General features: G+C 37.7%; 1 protein-coding gene across 1 annotated transcript in view; it reads left to right on the forward strand.

Annotated features, from left to right (window-relative positions):
* Window positions 1–3785: 3785 nt before the first annotated feature.
* Window positions 3786–16955, forward strand: part of LOC144031953 (calpain-1 catalytic subunit) — a 34893-nt gene continuing 21723 nt past the window's right edge. The window contains exons 1-20 of the mRNA XM_077539498.1: window positions 3786–4016; window positions 5085–5154; window positions 5239–5357; window positions 6557–6690; window positions 6803–6977; window positions 7133–7207; window positions 7294–7379; window positions 7728–7802; window positions 8050–8210; window positions 8418–8575; window positions 11019–11030; window positions 11099–11307; window positions 11417–11456; window positions 11580–11639; window positions 12294–12351; window positions 12435–12496; window positions 12625–12693; window positions 13820–13898; window positions 15749–15865; window positions 15942–15994. Coding sequence (XP_077395624.1) covers window positions 3786–4016; window positions 5085–5154; window positions 5239–5357; window positions 6557–6690; window positions 6803–6977; window positions 7133–7207; window positions 7294–7379; window positions 7728–7802; window positions 8050–8210; window positions 8418–8575; window positions 11019–11030; window positions 11099–11307; window positions 11417–11456; window positions 11580–11639; window positions 12294–12351; window positions 12435–12496; window positions 12625–12693; window positions 13820–13898; window positions 15749–15865; window positions 15942–15994 — 2043 coding nt within the window. The remainder of the gene's footprint in view (window positions 4017–5084; window positions 5155–5238; window positions 5358–6556; window positions 6691–6802; window positions 6978–7132; window positions 7208–7293; window positions 7380–7727; window positions 7803–8049; window positions 8211–8417; window positions 8576–11018; window positions 11031–11098; window positions 11308–11416; window positions 11457–11579; window positions 11640–12293; window positions 12352–12434; window positions 12497–12624; window positions 12694–13819; window positions 13899–15748; window positions 15866–15941; window positions 15995–16955) is intronic.

Raw genomic sequence — 16955 nt, forward strand, 5'->3', positions numbered from 1 at the left:
TATATATATATATATATATATATATATATATATATATATATATATATATATATATATATATATATATATATATATATATATATATGTATATATATATATATATATATATATATATATATATACAGTAATACCTCGGCTGACTGTGCTTAAGCTCACGAACTTTTCGCCTCACGAACATTAAATTCGCGAGAATTTAGTCTCTGCTGACGAACTAGTTTTCGGCGGATGAACCAAACCACGCGGTCGAACAGCACCACGGTGGCGGCCACGAGAAGCTGACGCACGCTCACGGCGTCCCAGTTCGTCACCCCCTTTCTTTTAGTGCGGACGCGGTTTGTGTTTGATAGACATTTTGGACCATATTGAGTGTACTTTTGCTATTATGGGACCGAAAAAGACCCCACCACAGGCTAGTGTTAAGCCGAATGCTATGTTCTCACCAAAAGCGAGGGACGGTGAGGGACGGCGACGCGTTTGCATTGTAGTCAATGGAGTTCGCGCCACTAAAAAAAGCGAAAGTGCTATCACGTACCTCAAAAAAGGAGAAAATCGTGCCACAGCTGTTTAGTCTCAGGAAAGAGGTGAAAGTAGTTGGCAGTGCTCACTTTTTGTTGACTCGCTAAAGTGCTCCACTTCCTTGTTCACCAAGGGACACGCCTCCTCCGCTCCGGTGAGCACGAAAGCACGAATGAGCGGCAACCGTTCCATAAACACTCTACGCGGTGAAACGCTCGCGAATGAAGTAAGTCTACCATTTCTACCATCCTTAAGAACTACCATCACAAAGGTAAATAAAACGACTTTATTATACAGTACAGTTTATTTCTTTAATTACAATTGTTGTGGAATTTTTAGCAGTTAGGCGAGATGAATAAAATAGTCTGGAAAACAATTTGTCTTTTGGGTTTCTTTATATTTGAAGCTTCAAATATACACAAGTCTAACAGAGCAGTGTACAAGATAGTGGTCTGTGAGAGAGTGCGCAGAAAGACGAAAGCAAGATTCTTTTAGGAATTTGGGAGGCGAAGGGAGGGTCAACTGGGCAGGGAAACATGCAGTCTCTTCCGAGCAAGCTTATCAGTGAAGGTCACTTTGTTATTCCTTCATGTACAAAGAATGAGCAGTCCATAGTGAAACAAACTCCAGGTGTCCGTAATACAATACAGTACAAACTTATGTTAATACATGTTAAATAATTATTTTCCATAACACAATACAATAGCACATTTATTATACATAAAATAAGGTATATTTTTGTGTAGTTTTAAGGCTTATTTAGTAGAAAATTATGTTTTACCTGGGAACGGATTATTTTCATTTTAATGGTTTCTTATGGGAAATAAATGTTCGGAAAACAAACTTTTCGCCTTACACACACTTTCTGGGAAACAATTATGTTCGTGAGCTGAGGTATCACTGTATATATATATATATATATATATATATATGTGTGTGTATATACACATTGCCCTGCGATTGGTTGGCAACCAGTCCAGGGTGTCCCCCGCCTACTGCCCAGAGCCAGCTGAGATAGGCGCCAGCAGCCCCCGCGACCCTTGTGAGGAATAAGCGGTCAAGAAAATGGATGGATGGATGGATGTATATACACATATATATATATATATATATATATATATATATATATATATATATATATATATATATATATATATATATATATATATATATATATATATATATATTTTCTCCCGTGTCACTTTAGGGGCTCCGTAGATTTATGTGAATAGGAAACTGATGGTTTTCAGTCGCTCCAACAATGTTAAGAATCATTGAGCTATACAACAAAGGTACCATTTCAGTCCAACTGTATGGATTTAACAAAACATTTTCTTCACTGTAAGTTTACTGCTGACGCTGGGTTTAGGTGGTCCGAACACTGAATCACAACAGTTCCTGTGTTTGTTTAAACTCAGCGGATGGCCATCTTCAATGGCAGGAATTCCAGCCAGTCACGCCTACCACAAAAGCCAGGTCAGTGAAAACAGGGAAACATTCATCATGCTTTTTTTTTTTTTTTTTTTTTTTTTTTTTTTAACCTTATGTTGATAGCATGAAAAGCATCTAGAATCATTTTTAAACATCCATCTATCCATTTCCTGAACCGCTTATTCCAGTTGCCAAATAAACTTCTGTGTTAGGTTTAAAACAAACAAAAATTCAAATGTGTTCACCTGTTGACACCTTATCCCAACATGAACATGAAGTAACCAAATGACAACAACGAGATGCTCTTTCTTGAGAGCACTGATGTGTGGCTTGACAGTACGTACACATGAAACAGTTGTTCCCCTTGTGGAGAAGTGTCTAATAACATTCATTGCTTGAGCTGCTCGTCCATTAATTGCGAAACAGAGGCTTTTGACTTCCACCTAACAACGGGGATGGAATGTGCAACACATACATACATATATATATATATATATATATATATGTATTTCCATTGCAGCGTCACAGCATGCTGTATTGGAAGTACTCTACCTTGACTCTATCAGGTCTTCGAAATTACATAAACCTGGTTTGCATTTTTGAGATTGAGCTTTGGACTTTCTTTGTTTGCACTTTATAATTGGGTCACAGCCCGACTCATACAAAATAGCAAACACATAACCATGCACCGACATGATGTCTTTCAATTTCTGGGAACATTGTGGATAGGAGGATAAAACACAAAATTTGGAGAGGAATAAAATGCTATGATTCATTTAATAGACACATGAATGGACTGATGTGCAGTAATGTACTTTTACAAGAAAGATGGCGCTTTTAAGGAACTTTGAATGAATTGTTATGCAAACAAAACAGGAGACAATACATGAATGTTGTTTGCTGTTCTCAACTCTTCGTCGAGCGGTTGTTCAAACATTGTTGTAAATGATATCTGGTGTGGATGCATATCAAGTTGTTTTCATGCCCATTTTTTTTATTATGCTGCCATAAATCTTGCTTTCAACTTGTGTACTTGGGTTTATGATGGTTGACCTCAAACTTTGAAGTGAATCATTCAGTCACACACAATGATTTCTATTCAATAGTAAATGGAAGAGCATTGAAATTTTCCGTATCCTATTTTTATTACCAAATACCTGTGATAGTGTGGGTTATTCTACAAACTTGAATTCACAGACTTTACAAGGTCACCCGGTAAAAACAGAAACACTCTCTAATACGACAGGTGATTTGGGGAGGCGTTCAAGCATCATTTGCATACACAACAGCAGTCCACCTTACCAGTGAGTTGGCCAATGCAGGGACATACAAAGAGACTTAAGAACATTATCATTATCTGATCTTTGCTTCTCTTACCTGCTGATTCAGTCGCTCTCTGTAGGATACGTTCTCTGTCAAACCGAGGTAAGGGAAATAACTAATTCTATGGCAGACAGGTTAGTGCAGTAAGTGTTTTACGAGTGACTTGTAGAACAAGTGGCTATTTAAGTAGACACAAACGGTAGTGAAAATAAATGACATTGAAAATAACCATCTTTTAGATTTAATGTGCAAGAAAATCAAATGTGAAAGACACATTAGACATTTGAAAAAGTTAGTTATTAAAAACCCTTGGATTGACTTAATTGGTAGTGATTACATTTATTTATTTATTTATTTATTTATTTATTTATTTATTTATTTATTCATTCATTCATTCATTCATTCATTCATTCATTCATTCATTCATAGGACATGCCTCTATGCGTTGCATTCCGAAAATTGCCACTGAGAACCTTGCTCTGTATCTTCTACTCCAGATATTCATCACCACACCAATGCCAGCTCCAGGTGCGTGCCTCAACATATTGGAGGCTCGTCACAAACAAGGTGATTGTGGGAGTTTTGACCAGAGTTTCTTGAGCCAAAACTTCCAACAGCTGAAACAGTACTGTTTAGTCCAAAGAGTAAGATACATAGATGAGAAGTTTCCTCCTGACAGGAACTCCATTGGTGCGGGTTTACTTCGTCCATCTGACTTGGACAAAGTGGTCTGGCTCAGACCAGCGGTGAGTGATTTCATAGTACAGTACAGTATCTCAATGTCGACTAGTCTTGCAGTTATTGCTTTTGAAAAACATGAGTGAGTTAAAATGTTTGTCTCATCAGACCAGATAATTTTGCTCTTAGTCTACAAGTCTAGGAGTCCTTAAGGTGCCTTTGGACAAACCCCAGACGTGCCTTTCATGGTCATTTTAACATACAGACCTCATTGTCATGCAAGACTGACTGGTGGATTGCAGAGATGATTGTCCATCTGGAAGATTCTTCTATTCCCAGAGTGAAACCACCGAGTGACAACAAGTTCTTGGTCACCTCCCTGACTAAAGCTTTAGAACAAGTCTTGGTGATTCCAAACTTCTTCCCTTTAGAGATGATGGAGCAAAGCCATGCTAAGAACATAAAGACCCTCAACGTTGTAGAATAGAGTTTTATTGCCATTTGTACAGGTTAAACTCAAGGTTGTGCGATAGATTGTAGAAAGGTTTCTGTACTCGCCCCCAGATCTCTACTTTCCTTTGATATTATGCTTAGTCTGTGTTCTAACATAGCCTACACTTAATAGACAGGCTGGCACGCTTAACCACGTAGAAATCAACTAGATTCATCTGAAACATTTTTAATTTATTTTAATTATGTGTATAACACGACGGGTGGGGTGGTGACTGGTTAGCACGTCCGGTTCATTGGGTGCTCCGAATTGTCCCTAGGTGTGATTGTGAGTGTGCCCTGCGATTGGCTGTCAACCAGTCCAGGGTGTCCCCTGCCTACTGCCCAAAGCCGGCTGAGATAGGCTCCAGCAATCCCGCCCCCGCGACCCTTGTGAGGAATAAGCGGTCAAGAAAATGGATGGATAGATGGATGTATAACACAACATACACAGAGCAGAATTACTGGGTTGATCAAATCTAATTCTGTAAATCTCAACTCGATGTCTTCTTTACCTCACATGGTTGATGTGAATAGAAGATTAAAGACATATTGCTTTGTGTCAACATGCCGGTAAATACTTTCAATTCAATATTTAATAGTTAATACAAATTCTCATCGAACATTTAAGGCTGTTTGTGTTTCAGAAAATTTCTCATAATCCATCCTTCATAATGAGTGGTGTATCCAGATTTGATTTTGGCCAAGGAATGCTTGGTAGGAGAATCTCATCATGAGCAATATTTTACTACTGTGCCTCACTGACTTTTTAATGATGTTTTGTGTCACGTTTTGCGTCAGGAAACTGTTGGTTTCTTGCATCAATCGGGGCCCTCACATTCCAGAACGACATCCTCAAGAAAGTGGTTCCTTTTGAGCAAACCTTTGATGAGGACTACTGCGGACTGTTCCACTTCAGGGTGGATGCATACTGTTCTCTATTCATTATTAAAGTAGCATAAATGAGCTTCAAGGTTTGATTGTATGACCGAATATATTGATTCATATAAAGTTCACTAATCAGTCTTCAACAGGTGCAATTACTGAGTAATTTCATGGAAAATGGTTAAAAACTACTTAATCTTTGATGTTGTTTTGTGCCTGTTAATTACTTTGTAGGTTGCGTTTATCCACTAGTGATCCACTATCAGTAATTTACCCACAAGTGCGATGGATTAAAACAAAACAAAACAAAACAAAACAAAACAAAACAAAACAAAACAAAACAAAACAAAACAAAACAAAACAAAACAAAACAAAACAAAACAAAACAAAACAAAAAATGAAAGTGTGATTTTATTGTCGATGTACAGTCTTCCCTCGCTATAACGCGGTTCACTTTTCGCGGTCTCGCTGTATCGCGGATTTTTTTTAAGTGCAATTTTGCATATTTTTTTTACAGTATTATACCCATTTTATAAAATTTATGAAGGTTTGAACATTGTCAATGTTTGAACAAGAGAGAAATGTGAGAACATGTAAATGCCTCAATGAGAAAAGTGTATAAATTGTGCAGTCGGGGATTTTAGAGCCTTAAAACATTTATAAGAGTTGTAAAACATAAAGCTAACTACTTCGCGGATTTCATTTATCGCGGGTATTTTTTGGAACCTAACCCCAGCGGAAAACGAGGGAACACTGTAACGTCTTTCCATGTCCAAATTAAGCCAGCCAAATTGTGATATAGGTTTTCAGAGGCACTTCCCATTAGTCGTGATGAGTTCCAAATGGTGTTTATTGTGATACCACAGATTTTCAAAACGGATTCACATTTCCAAAAGATAAAAAATAAAAAATAAAAAATAAAAAAAATTAAATGAAAAAACCCTTCTGATTTTTGTTATGTGTGTAAATGTCAAGTGGTATAAAAAAAAAAAAAAAAAAAAAAAAATTATGACTACATGTGTAGCAAGAAACTTTTGGCTTCCACGTTGCATTTCAGTTTAATAAACACACCCAGTGCTTATGTGTGCGTTGTCAGTGCCTTCAATGAGCCTGCTATACCGTACAAAGGGGGCGTAATCATTCCAAATATTCTAAATAACAATTGTGTACATGACAACAGTGTACAACAGTGTTTTAAAGCACAATTTGTCTATTTTTTGTCTTCAAAATCTAGTTCTGGAGATTTGGAACATGGGTGGATGTCGTCATCGACGACAAACTACCGACCCTCGATGGCAGACTAATCTTTGTTCATTCCAAAAACAAAAACGAGTTCTGGCCTGCTTTGTTGGAAAAAGCCTATGCCAAGTACAAGACACTTCCCTTGTTCCTTTAATAACAATACACTGATTAGATTAACTCAATGTTTCTCTTCTATCTATTAATATTCAACAGAATAATATTTGACATACTCTTTCAGGGTGTGTGGTTCCTATGTAGACATGCGAGTTGGAACTCCTTCGGAAGCTATGATGGACTTCACAGGTGGGGTTCATATGTGTATCCAGTTGTCCCAAGCTCCAGCTCACCTGTGGGAGCTGATGTGCAGAGCAGGAAATTCCAAAACTCTCATGGGCTGTGGTACACCGCAAGGGGTAAGCATTAAATGTCATAGAGCAACGTCCCGTCCTGTCAATATTTTCTTGGATTCTTATAGAAGATTCACAATTGGTCAGTTTGTGTGGCACACGGAAAGCTTCCGGAATCACGAATGTATCAGCTTTTCGCCTACCTTCTTTCTGCTTTTTAGGAAATGCCAGAGAGTTATGTTTCAAAAAATGGATTGGTCCAAGGCCATGCCTACACCATAACAGGTGTCAAACAGGTAACAATTAAAGAGAGAAAATTGCATTTTGTCACATATTTTTGTGTGTGTGTTATTCATGAACAATGTCATTATTTCCTGAACAGTTGATGAGTTCTGGTCAAATTGTAAGGTTGGTGCGACTGTGGAACCCTTGGGGAAAAGTGGAATGGAATGGAGATTGGAGTGATCGGTAAGAAATATTTACAGTATGTATAGCGGTTAACGCAAATTGAATTTGAGCTGATCTAGTTTGTTGTCCTCACAATTACACACTACACTTGACATTACAAAAAAATAATAAAAAGAATAATACCCACAGGTCTTTCTTATAAAAAAAAAAAAAAAAAGTAAAAAATGAGAAGAAATGTATGAAACACAAGATGGCTGGTTTCAGTGGCAAAGACCCTAGAACCAAAAACTAAAGGTTTGTGAAGTCAAATTTTGTTTTGACTCCATGTCTGTTTACCTTTACGTTGTCGTATATGAAGGTTCGAGGCATCTGTTATCTCGACACCCCAACTTGACCATCTGTTCTCAGGTCTCCTTTGTGGAACACAGTGAGCGATACCGATCGCCAAATGACCCTTAAGGCCCGTGACGATGGAGAGTTTTGGTAAGCTCTTACTTTTTCAAACATATCCCTATTTAGCCCAAAGTTGGTCACGTGGAGGACCTTTACAAATTTAAAGGAGTGCTAGGCAAACGACAGCCTTTCTAAAGTAAAATTCAGAGTATTTTATTCATATATTATCGTATATATCCACTTATACTTTTTAATAGTCAAAGAGTACTTTTGTAATGTTATTTCTAAGAGGTACAAGATTTTCATATTGAACACAATTTTTGTTCCTCACAAACAGGATGACCCTTGAAGATTTGTGTAAATTCTTTGTGGATCTGGATATCTGTTCACCCTTTCCCGACTTTCTCGATGGGAGCAGTATTGACCAGTGGAAGATCTCATCCTATGAAGGCAGATGGGTTGCAGGAACTACTGCGGGAGGCTGCATGAATAATAGAGGTGATGCCAGGATATTTCAATGCTAATCCATTACAATAACTTAACTTTCACTTTTTATTTTTACCAGTACAGACAACAATGTCTTACAACATTTTAAGTGGAGACTTTGCAATCATGACAAGTCTACCTTATCCTCATCAACAAGACACAGTTGCACATCACTTACTGAAATGCAAGATTACATTTTTATTTTGTAAATCCCTTTAGAGGGTTTCTGGACTAATCCACAATACCGGATCAAGATCACCAATGAGGAGTCTATGAAAACTGGACAAAATAATACAGTGGTATCTCTCATTCAAAAGGCGGACAAAAGATACAGGCGCTTGGTCAAGAATCTTCACATCGGGTTCAATGTATTTGAGGTACTGACAACATTGGCTTTTATTGTTTCTGTTACACTCTACACTGACTTTATTGACAAATACACATATTTTGCTTCATAGTTTAGCAGTGATGCAGCAGTTACCTTGAATAATAATAAGCTCATAAATAATATAATAATAGTAATGAGTTACTTTACTGATTACTTGATTTTTAAAGCAACTAAGTTACACTACAATTATTTTATTAATTACATTCACCATAATCTTAACATGAAATGAGACTGCTTTTGCCTACACTTTATTGGAAGTGCCTATTTAAACAGCATGTTTTAAGAATAAAGTTTAAATCAAAATAAACTCAAGACAGATTCTATTATCTTAACATATCTACATATTTTACTATATAAAAAACAGTCTTTCTGGATTACACATACCACAGGCTAGCTACTTGTTTTTGTTTTTGTTTTTTGTTTTTAATTATTAAAATTAAAAAAAATAATAAATAGGGCGGCACAGTGGTGACTGGTTAGCATGTCCTGAGTACTGAGGAATCGAGTCCAGGCTCCGGCCTTCCTGGGTGGAGTTTGCACGTTCTCCCTGTGCCTGCGTGGGTCTCCTCCCACATTCCAAAGACATGTGTGGCATGTTAATTGGGTGCTACGAATTGTCCCTAGCTGTGCTTATGCTTGTGCGTGTGGATGGTTGTTCATCTGTGTGCCCTGCGATTGGCTGGCAACCAGTTCAGGGTGAACCCCGCCTGCTGACCATAGCTAGCTGAGATAGGCTTCAGCACCCCCCACGACCTCTGTGAGGAACAAACGGTTCAGATAATGGATGGATGGAAATAAATAAACAAGATAATGACAGTCTAGACGTCACTCAATATAAATTAGGGATTCACAATTACCGTATTTTCTGCACTATAAGGCACACCGCATTATAAGGCGCACCTTCAATGAATGACATATTTTACAACTTTTTCCATATATAAGGTGCACCGCATTATAAGGCGCACCTTCAATGAATGACATATTTTAAAACTTTTTCCATATATAAGGCACTACAGTAGAGGCTGGGGTTGATGCAGTTATGCATCCATTAGATGGTGCTGCGCTAAAGGGAATGTCAACAAAACAGTCAGATAGGTCAGTCAAACTTTATTAATAAATTACAAACCAGCTTTCTGAGAACTCCATTCACTCCTAAAATGAATAAACAGCTGTTTTATTATTTTCTCGCAGGTAAAGTATTGGTATTAGCTAGCGATCCAAGATGGCGGGATCTTCTGCGCATGCGCGTCACCGATCGTGCAGGGTCACCGATAGCGTCTTGACAGCGAGACCTGTTGCGGGTCAATATTGATCCATATATAAGGCGCACTGGATTATAAGGCGCATGGTCAGCTTTTGAAAAAAAAATAAGGCTCTTAGGTGCGCCTTATAGTCGTGAAAATATGGTAATCCAATTTTAATCATGATCAAGATTTTGGATGCCATGATTAAAAGACACTCATCATCAGTGAATTTTACATTTAAAATTTGGACTTTGCTGCACATCTAATCAAGCACTTTGTCGACCAGTATTCAGCCAACCACCAGGGGGTGTAGCCATGGTTAAGGTTTAATTAAGCTGCTGAATTAACAAGCAAGCGTACCTACTTTGCATTCGGCGTCTAAAATCACTCAGTGAAGTGATGGGAGCGAGGTGACGAACCTTAATATTTTCATCTTTAGCTGAAACAAATAAAATCGTGACTATTTTCATCTTGAAAATGTAAGTCTTTCCCCTTCTCCGTTGTGTCTCTGTCAAAGTTGACGGCATCCCAGAATTCCTCACAGTTCAGGTTGAAACTATTACACGTAGTTCCCCTTTGTCCAATGTGTTCCATAATGTACATATATGCTTGTTGTGTGCCTTTTAATTAGGAATAGGGTGGGTTTCATCCACCTTCTTTAATTCAATTGATTTACTTAATTGCCTGGTTCATTCCACTTGAATACCGAAAAGTTCAGAGTCAGCAATCGAGCTCCAGAATCATACCAAAAATTGAATTTGTGTAAAAGTACTGTATAGAAGAAGAAAAAAAAATCTGTGCTTTTTCCATACTCCAATTGTTATTATTGTCATAGGTGGTGACCTAAATTAATTTCTACAGTAAGCGCGACGTATGATAGCATGACTTTAATCAAGTGCAAAAAGAATCTGCAACACAATCAAATATAGCACAAATGTCCAACTATTTGTGTGGTGTAGTGTAAAGAGCTTGGGCAGCCAGACCATCATTTCCCACTGCCACGGTGGCTCCCTATTAGCAAATGTAAACCACATCTAGCTTTAGAGATCGTCAGGTTAAAGTTTAGGTTTGCTTTGTGAGTCAAGCAATAACATGCATTTTAATACAACATTCTAACGAACGCTAAAATATTGTTTGTTGCTGTTGTTGCTGTCAACATGAACGGACATCCACATCCTCCCCTGCAAGGTGACTGAAAAGGTAAGTAATTCCAATATGTATTATTATACATGTGCAGTTCATGAAGTTCTAAAATGACTATTTTTCAGTACAAGCAGCACAGGGGGAAGTTCCCAGCTGCATTCTTCAGTAGTCAGGCAGCTGTTGCCCAAACTAAAATGCATTTGAATGGACGTGATGTCATGGAGTTCATCTTGCTGAAACCTGGTGAATACGTCATCGTGCCTTCCACCTTCAATCCTAACGGGAGCGCCTCCTTCATCCTGACCATCTACTCCAAAATGGACATCCTCGGCTAGTATGCACATTCACACTCATGAGTCCACAAATTTGAAGGGAAATCTCAATAAAAGAAATGTACCTGTATATGTATTTGACTCTGTGTAACTTCTCGACTCTCTTCACAGTGAAAATTCACAAGAGCACAGATATGAGCCACATGAAAAGGTAACCCGAATTTCAGGATGTTCACTGTTAAATTATTAACCAGAATTGATCATAAATGCTCATTTGTCAAGTATTTTATGTTTGAACAATTCCGTTGGAATTTTTCATCCCCAGGTCAAAAAGGTCCCAAATATACAGGATGATGAAAACAAGAAATTATTTTTTCGACAGTACTCCGACAAGGTATATAAAACTTTTGCATTCACAACATCAGAAAACATTGCTTATTTTGTGTGACTACAATTTGAGTAGCGTAATTATCGTTCCATGCCAGGCTGTGTATGAACTTGGTGGGGATGGCGGTGTGAAGTTGCTCATCCTTAGTATAAGGAATACGGGAGACATGACTGAAGTAACTCCCCAAGTGAAGTCATTGTTTATCAAAACTGCTCCGCTATGAAAAATATACACGTGCTTCATATGGATAATTACAAATGGGTTTTTTTTCTCTTGTTTTTCTAATCTAGTGGGTGCAGTTTATTAATTATTTATCTTATTATTTAACTTATTTTACTATATATAGTAGATAATCCCTAGTGATGGTAATATAAGCTTCATGAAGCAAAATATTAAAAGTGCTTCATGAACCTTCATTTTCCTATTTACTACCTCTGTACTCTCTACTCAGTTGTTTACTAAAGATGAAGGCGATAACGAATGAGTATTATTGAATGCGCAAATGAAATTCTCATTTTCAAGGTTTATTATCATTATGATGACGATGATAATTATTATTATTATCATTATTATTTGTGTGATTTAGCAGCCAAGCCAACAGACGTGAAAATCAGAAGTAGGTTTTGACTAATTTCTGCAATTGTTTTTCCATCTTTATAGCATGAAGAAGTGGATGCAGAGCAGCTTCAGATACTTCTAAACGAGAACATCCTCAAAGGTTTGGGGATTATTTTTTTTTTTGGGTGGAACAAGTTGTACTTTTCGTCACAGTTTTGATTTGAATTCTTTTTGTACGTATAGGAGACTTGAAATCTGGAGGATTCAGCATTGATGCTTGTCGCAGTATGGTCGCGCTCATGGATGTATCCTATTGGGATGTTCAGTGTGTAGAATTGAGGTTATTTACAACTCTTGATTGGTAGTACTGATCAGTTGGAATGACAGGTTCATACAACGCCGCTTTCATTCTTTAATTTGAGGACATATAAAGACATCGATCACTGGGAGACTGAACAGTGAGGAATTTGTTCGCTTGTGGAAGAAAGTGGTCATATACAAGGTAAAGTGATTCAATTCCAGCCTGGTACCTCCTTTCAAGCACCTTCTTCGAAAGATACTGACCTCATGGCGAGTCAGAAAAGCTCCAGGACTTGTGTCCCAAAAAGATATATTTCAAATCTAAACTACAAACGACAAGTTTGTCTCTTCTTCAGTGTGGACCGCCTACAAAAACATCCTGCAGCATTTTCTTTGTTTAGTGCGTGAGAAGAGGTCAGCATTTTGTCAGGAGAGAGCTCTGGTTGACAATGCGCTGAGCATCTGACAATTCCTGGCCGCAAAGAACAACTTTCCGACTCAGCTACTCTGGATCCCTGGGATGTTTTTCATCCATCCATCCATCCATCCATCCATCCATCCATCCATCCATCCATCCATCCATCCATCCATCCATCCATCCATCCATCCATCCATCCATATCCATCCATCCATCCATCCATCCATCCATCCATCCATCAATCCATCCATCCATCCATCCATTCATTTACTACCGCTTATCCGAGGTCGGGTCGCGGGGGCAGCAGCTTTAGGAGGGAAACCAGACCTCCCTCTCCTCAGCCACTTCAACCAGCTCCTCCGGCGGGATCCCAAGGTGTTCCCAGGCCAGCCGAGAGACATAGTCTCTCCAGCGTGTCCTGGTTCGTCCCCGGGGCCTCCCGCCGGTGGGACATGCCTGGAACACCTCCCCAGGGAGGCGTCCAGGAGGCATCCGAACCAGATGCCCGAGCCACCTCAGCTGGCTCCTCTCAACGCGGAGGAGCAGCGGCTCGACTCTGAGTCCCTCCCGGATGACCGAGCTTCTCACTCTATCTCTAAGGGAGAGCCCGGACACCCTGCGGAAGAAACTCATTTCGGCCGGGATGTTTTTCTTTATCCCAAATTCAAGGGGCGTTTAGAAGATAGGGATCACATCAAAATAGCTGTAATGATGGAATTGTGGCAAAAAAAAACAGTCATGTCAGAGAAGGCTTTGCACTTTATAGTTTGGATTTGAAATATCTTTTGTGACACTTGTCTTTCTGACAGACTTTGTATATCCTACGAGGAGTTTTCTGGTTATAGTGTTTTGTTGTTGTTGTTGTTGTTGTTGTTGTTGTTGTTTTTATTATTTTTATGGATTTCCTCAGGACATTTTCTACCAGACTGATGTTTCACAAACTGGAAAACTGTCACTGAGTGAGCTGAGGAACGCGATCAGGGCTTCAGGTAGTCCACATGACATTTTCTCGCAAGCATCTACAGGATTTTTAGTAAACAGCAGAATAGTCATACATTTGAATAACCTCTTGCAAGAATAAAACATTCAGCTCCCAACATCTCAAACCCTATTGATGAATTAAACCTAAAAACAAAACAAAGATTCCACCAGATGGCGCCAAAGTGAGACTTTTATTGCTTAAAGCCCCTTATGGACGCCTCTAAAATGTAGAGGCATGTTTTGCCAGGCGCATTAGGCCTTGAACAAATACTACATGAGTTTTCAGCAAATAACAGAGGGTAGATTTCCAAAAAGAACCTCTGCAAATACCCAACTAGGAAAAGAATGGAGCTTATCTGTTTGGTTATGTATTAGCCTGACGGAAAATCAACATTTTTTTGGAATATTGTTGATCATTTACGCATACGTACAGTATTTGACTATAATCCATAATTGAAACTGATATTTGATATTTACTTGAGTAAAACCTTGGAATTAATGTAAAATCATCAAATAGAAAGTATAATCAAAGTAGAATCAAAGAATGATCAAAATGGACTAGCTTTACTTTGTTTCTCTTTGAAACGATTCTCAGAACTTCTCGCTTCCAGGATTAGTTGTGTCTGCAAACAGCACACTTCAGAAGGATTGATTCGTGAGGCCTGTGGAGGGAACTTGAGCAGGAAATTTTGCTCTGAGATGATATGCCAAAGACATACAACAAATATGCTATTTGGCTTAAGTGTGCAAACTACTTGAGATTTCTCCAACAAGCATCAAGTTCAACTGAGTGGAAAATATCGTCCATCTTCACGTCAGTGGTTAAGTTTGGCTGCAGTTTACAGGCTGTAACAGGAAGTAAATAAAACTTAGACTTAGACTTGGACTTGACTTTATTGATCCCTTTGGGATGCCTCCCTCTGGAAATTTACATGTGCAGCAGCAATGAGAACAGATAATAAAACAGAAAATAATTCAATCAATCAATAAATAAGGTTATTACACCAGAGATTGAAATAATAATAATAATAATAATAATAATAATAATAATAATAATAATAATAATAATAATAATAAAATAGTAATAATAATAAAATGAAAAATAAAAATTAAATCAATCAATAAATAAGGTTATTACACCAGATATTGAATTAATAATAATAACAATAATAATAATAATAATAATAATAATAAGAAAAATAAAATAAAAAATAAAAATTCAATCAATCAATAAATAATAAAACTGAGTATTAAAAAAAATGAAAATAAAAAAAATAACGCTTTAAAAGTGCTTCCTGGAAATTGGTCATTTTTTTGCTTTGCCACTGCCACCCTCTGACCTAAAAGTGTAACTGCAGCCTCTGTTTCAAGCTCCTGTGCGTGCGAGTATGTGCGCTGGAATAAACTTTTTTTTTCTTGGAGCTGTGCTAGAACTTTTTTTTTTCTTGCCGCACAATTGTGTCATACGCTAACAAAAATGTCCGTGGGGACGAGCATGATGTCACCCTCCACCACTCCACCCCTCCCCACCTCCAAAAAACTGTTCAACGATACAAGCTGATAGGCGCAGTTGGAATTGAAAAAAAAAAAAAAAGTCTCTTTGTACAGCACAATGCACCTTGAAAGAAATTAAATTCATCTCCAGAATTAATGCTTTAATTTTGACAGCCCTAATTTATTGACATAGAGTTGCTGGTTCCCAAGCGCCCCGCCCCCTTTTCAACTACCACTCTGATGTAATCCAAAAATAAGACTATTAGGATTATGACATGTTTATGTTACAATTGCTCCCAAACATTTGCTTTGTTTACTCCCTATGTGAGAAAAGCAATCTAACAAAGGTGATTTGTGTGTTTAGGGATGAACGTGGGAGACGACATGCTAAATTTGATGGCTCTGCGTTATGGTGCTTCGTCCGGACACATGACCCTGGAGAACTTCATCAGTCTGATCCTTCGCCTGGAATGCATGAACAGTGTGTGAAGTAGACACATAAAGAAGAGTCGTGCACATTCAAGTCAATGTCACATGTTCTCTGCATCTTTTAACAGAAATCTTCCAGAAATTGTCTGATGGAAACACGATGTATCTTCAAAAGTCAGAGGTAAAACATTTTAACTGTTTTTTTTCCCCCAAGTATGAATGTTTTTCGTAACACTACTTTCTCTCAATCTTTCTCCCCAGTGGTTGTACATTTCCATGTACACTTAAGACAACAAATTCTGGATTTTGTAACAAATTTAATTAAGTACTTGATATACTGTAATTTGACATGAAAACACAGTAAGCCGTAGTCAAAAAATGTCAAACACACAGCTTTTACCCAAGATGCACAAAGTATTGAGACTAGTCATTTATAAAACTAGGGATGTTCAATACCACGGTTTTTCAGACCGATACCAGTACGATATCAAGTACATATACCACGAGTACTTTTGGTGCATAAAATTTCCTTCTGATTACATGTATTTGCTTTATCTCTTGTCTTTGGCTCCTGATATAACAAGCAAGATACTTGATAATAGCCAATTTTTCATGGTACCAATGATTTTTTTTGTTACAATGAATATATGGTCTTAAATTGAAATGTGATTTCAATGTAACTGACAACCAAATGTTCTATTCTTTTGATTTTTTATTAATCAACTGCTTTCAATTGTGCATGTACAATATTTAGAAGTTGTATTTACAACACAAAATCCACAATAATAATAATAATAATAATAATAATAATAATATTTCCATATTATGGGCCCTGTTTTATTAAGAGCTAAAATTTTAAAATTTTATTTTAAGCACACTTTGTAAAGGCTTATAATTAAAATCAATTATATACTTATTTTCAATGATAACTCCTGATAAAAGGTTAAAGGCTGCATTGTGCAGTCCCACCTACTTCAAATCGTGTAATTTTACTTTACTTCGCACAGCAATGAAGTGTTATTTGATCACAAGCCCAGAAAATGCATCCAACCACGAACATTTCCTGGCTAAGTTAAGGCTGTGGTGTCCAAACTATGGCCCAGGGGCTAATTGAGGCCCTCTATCCATTTTAAGTGGCCATT

The sequence above is a fragment of the Festucalex cinctus genome, chromosome 12 (genome assembly GCF_051991245.1).
Source record: "Festucalex cinctus isolate MCC-2025b chromosome 12, RoL_Fcin_1.0, whole genome shotgun sequence".
Taxonomy (NCBI): domain Eukaryota; kingdom Metazoa; phylum Chordata; class Actinopteri; order Syngnathiformes; family Syngnathidae; genus Festucalex; species Festucalex cinctus.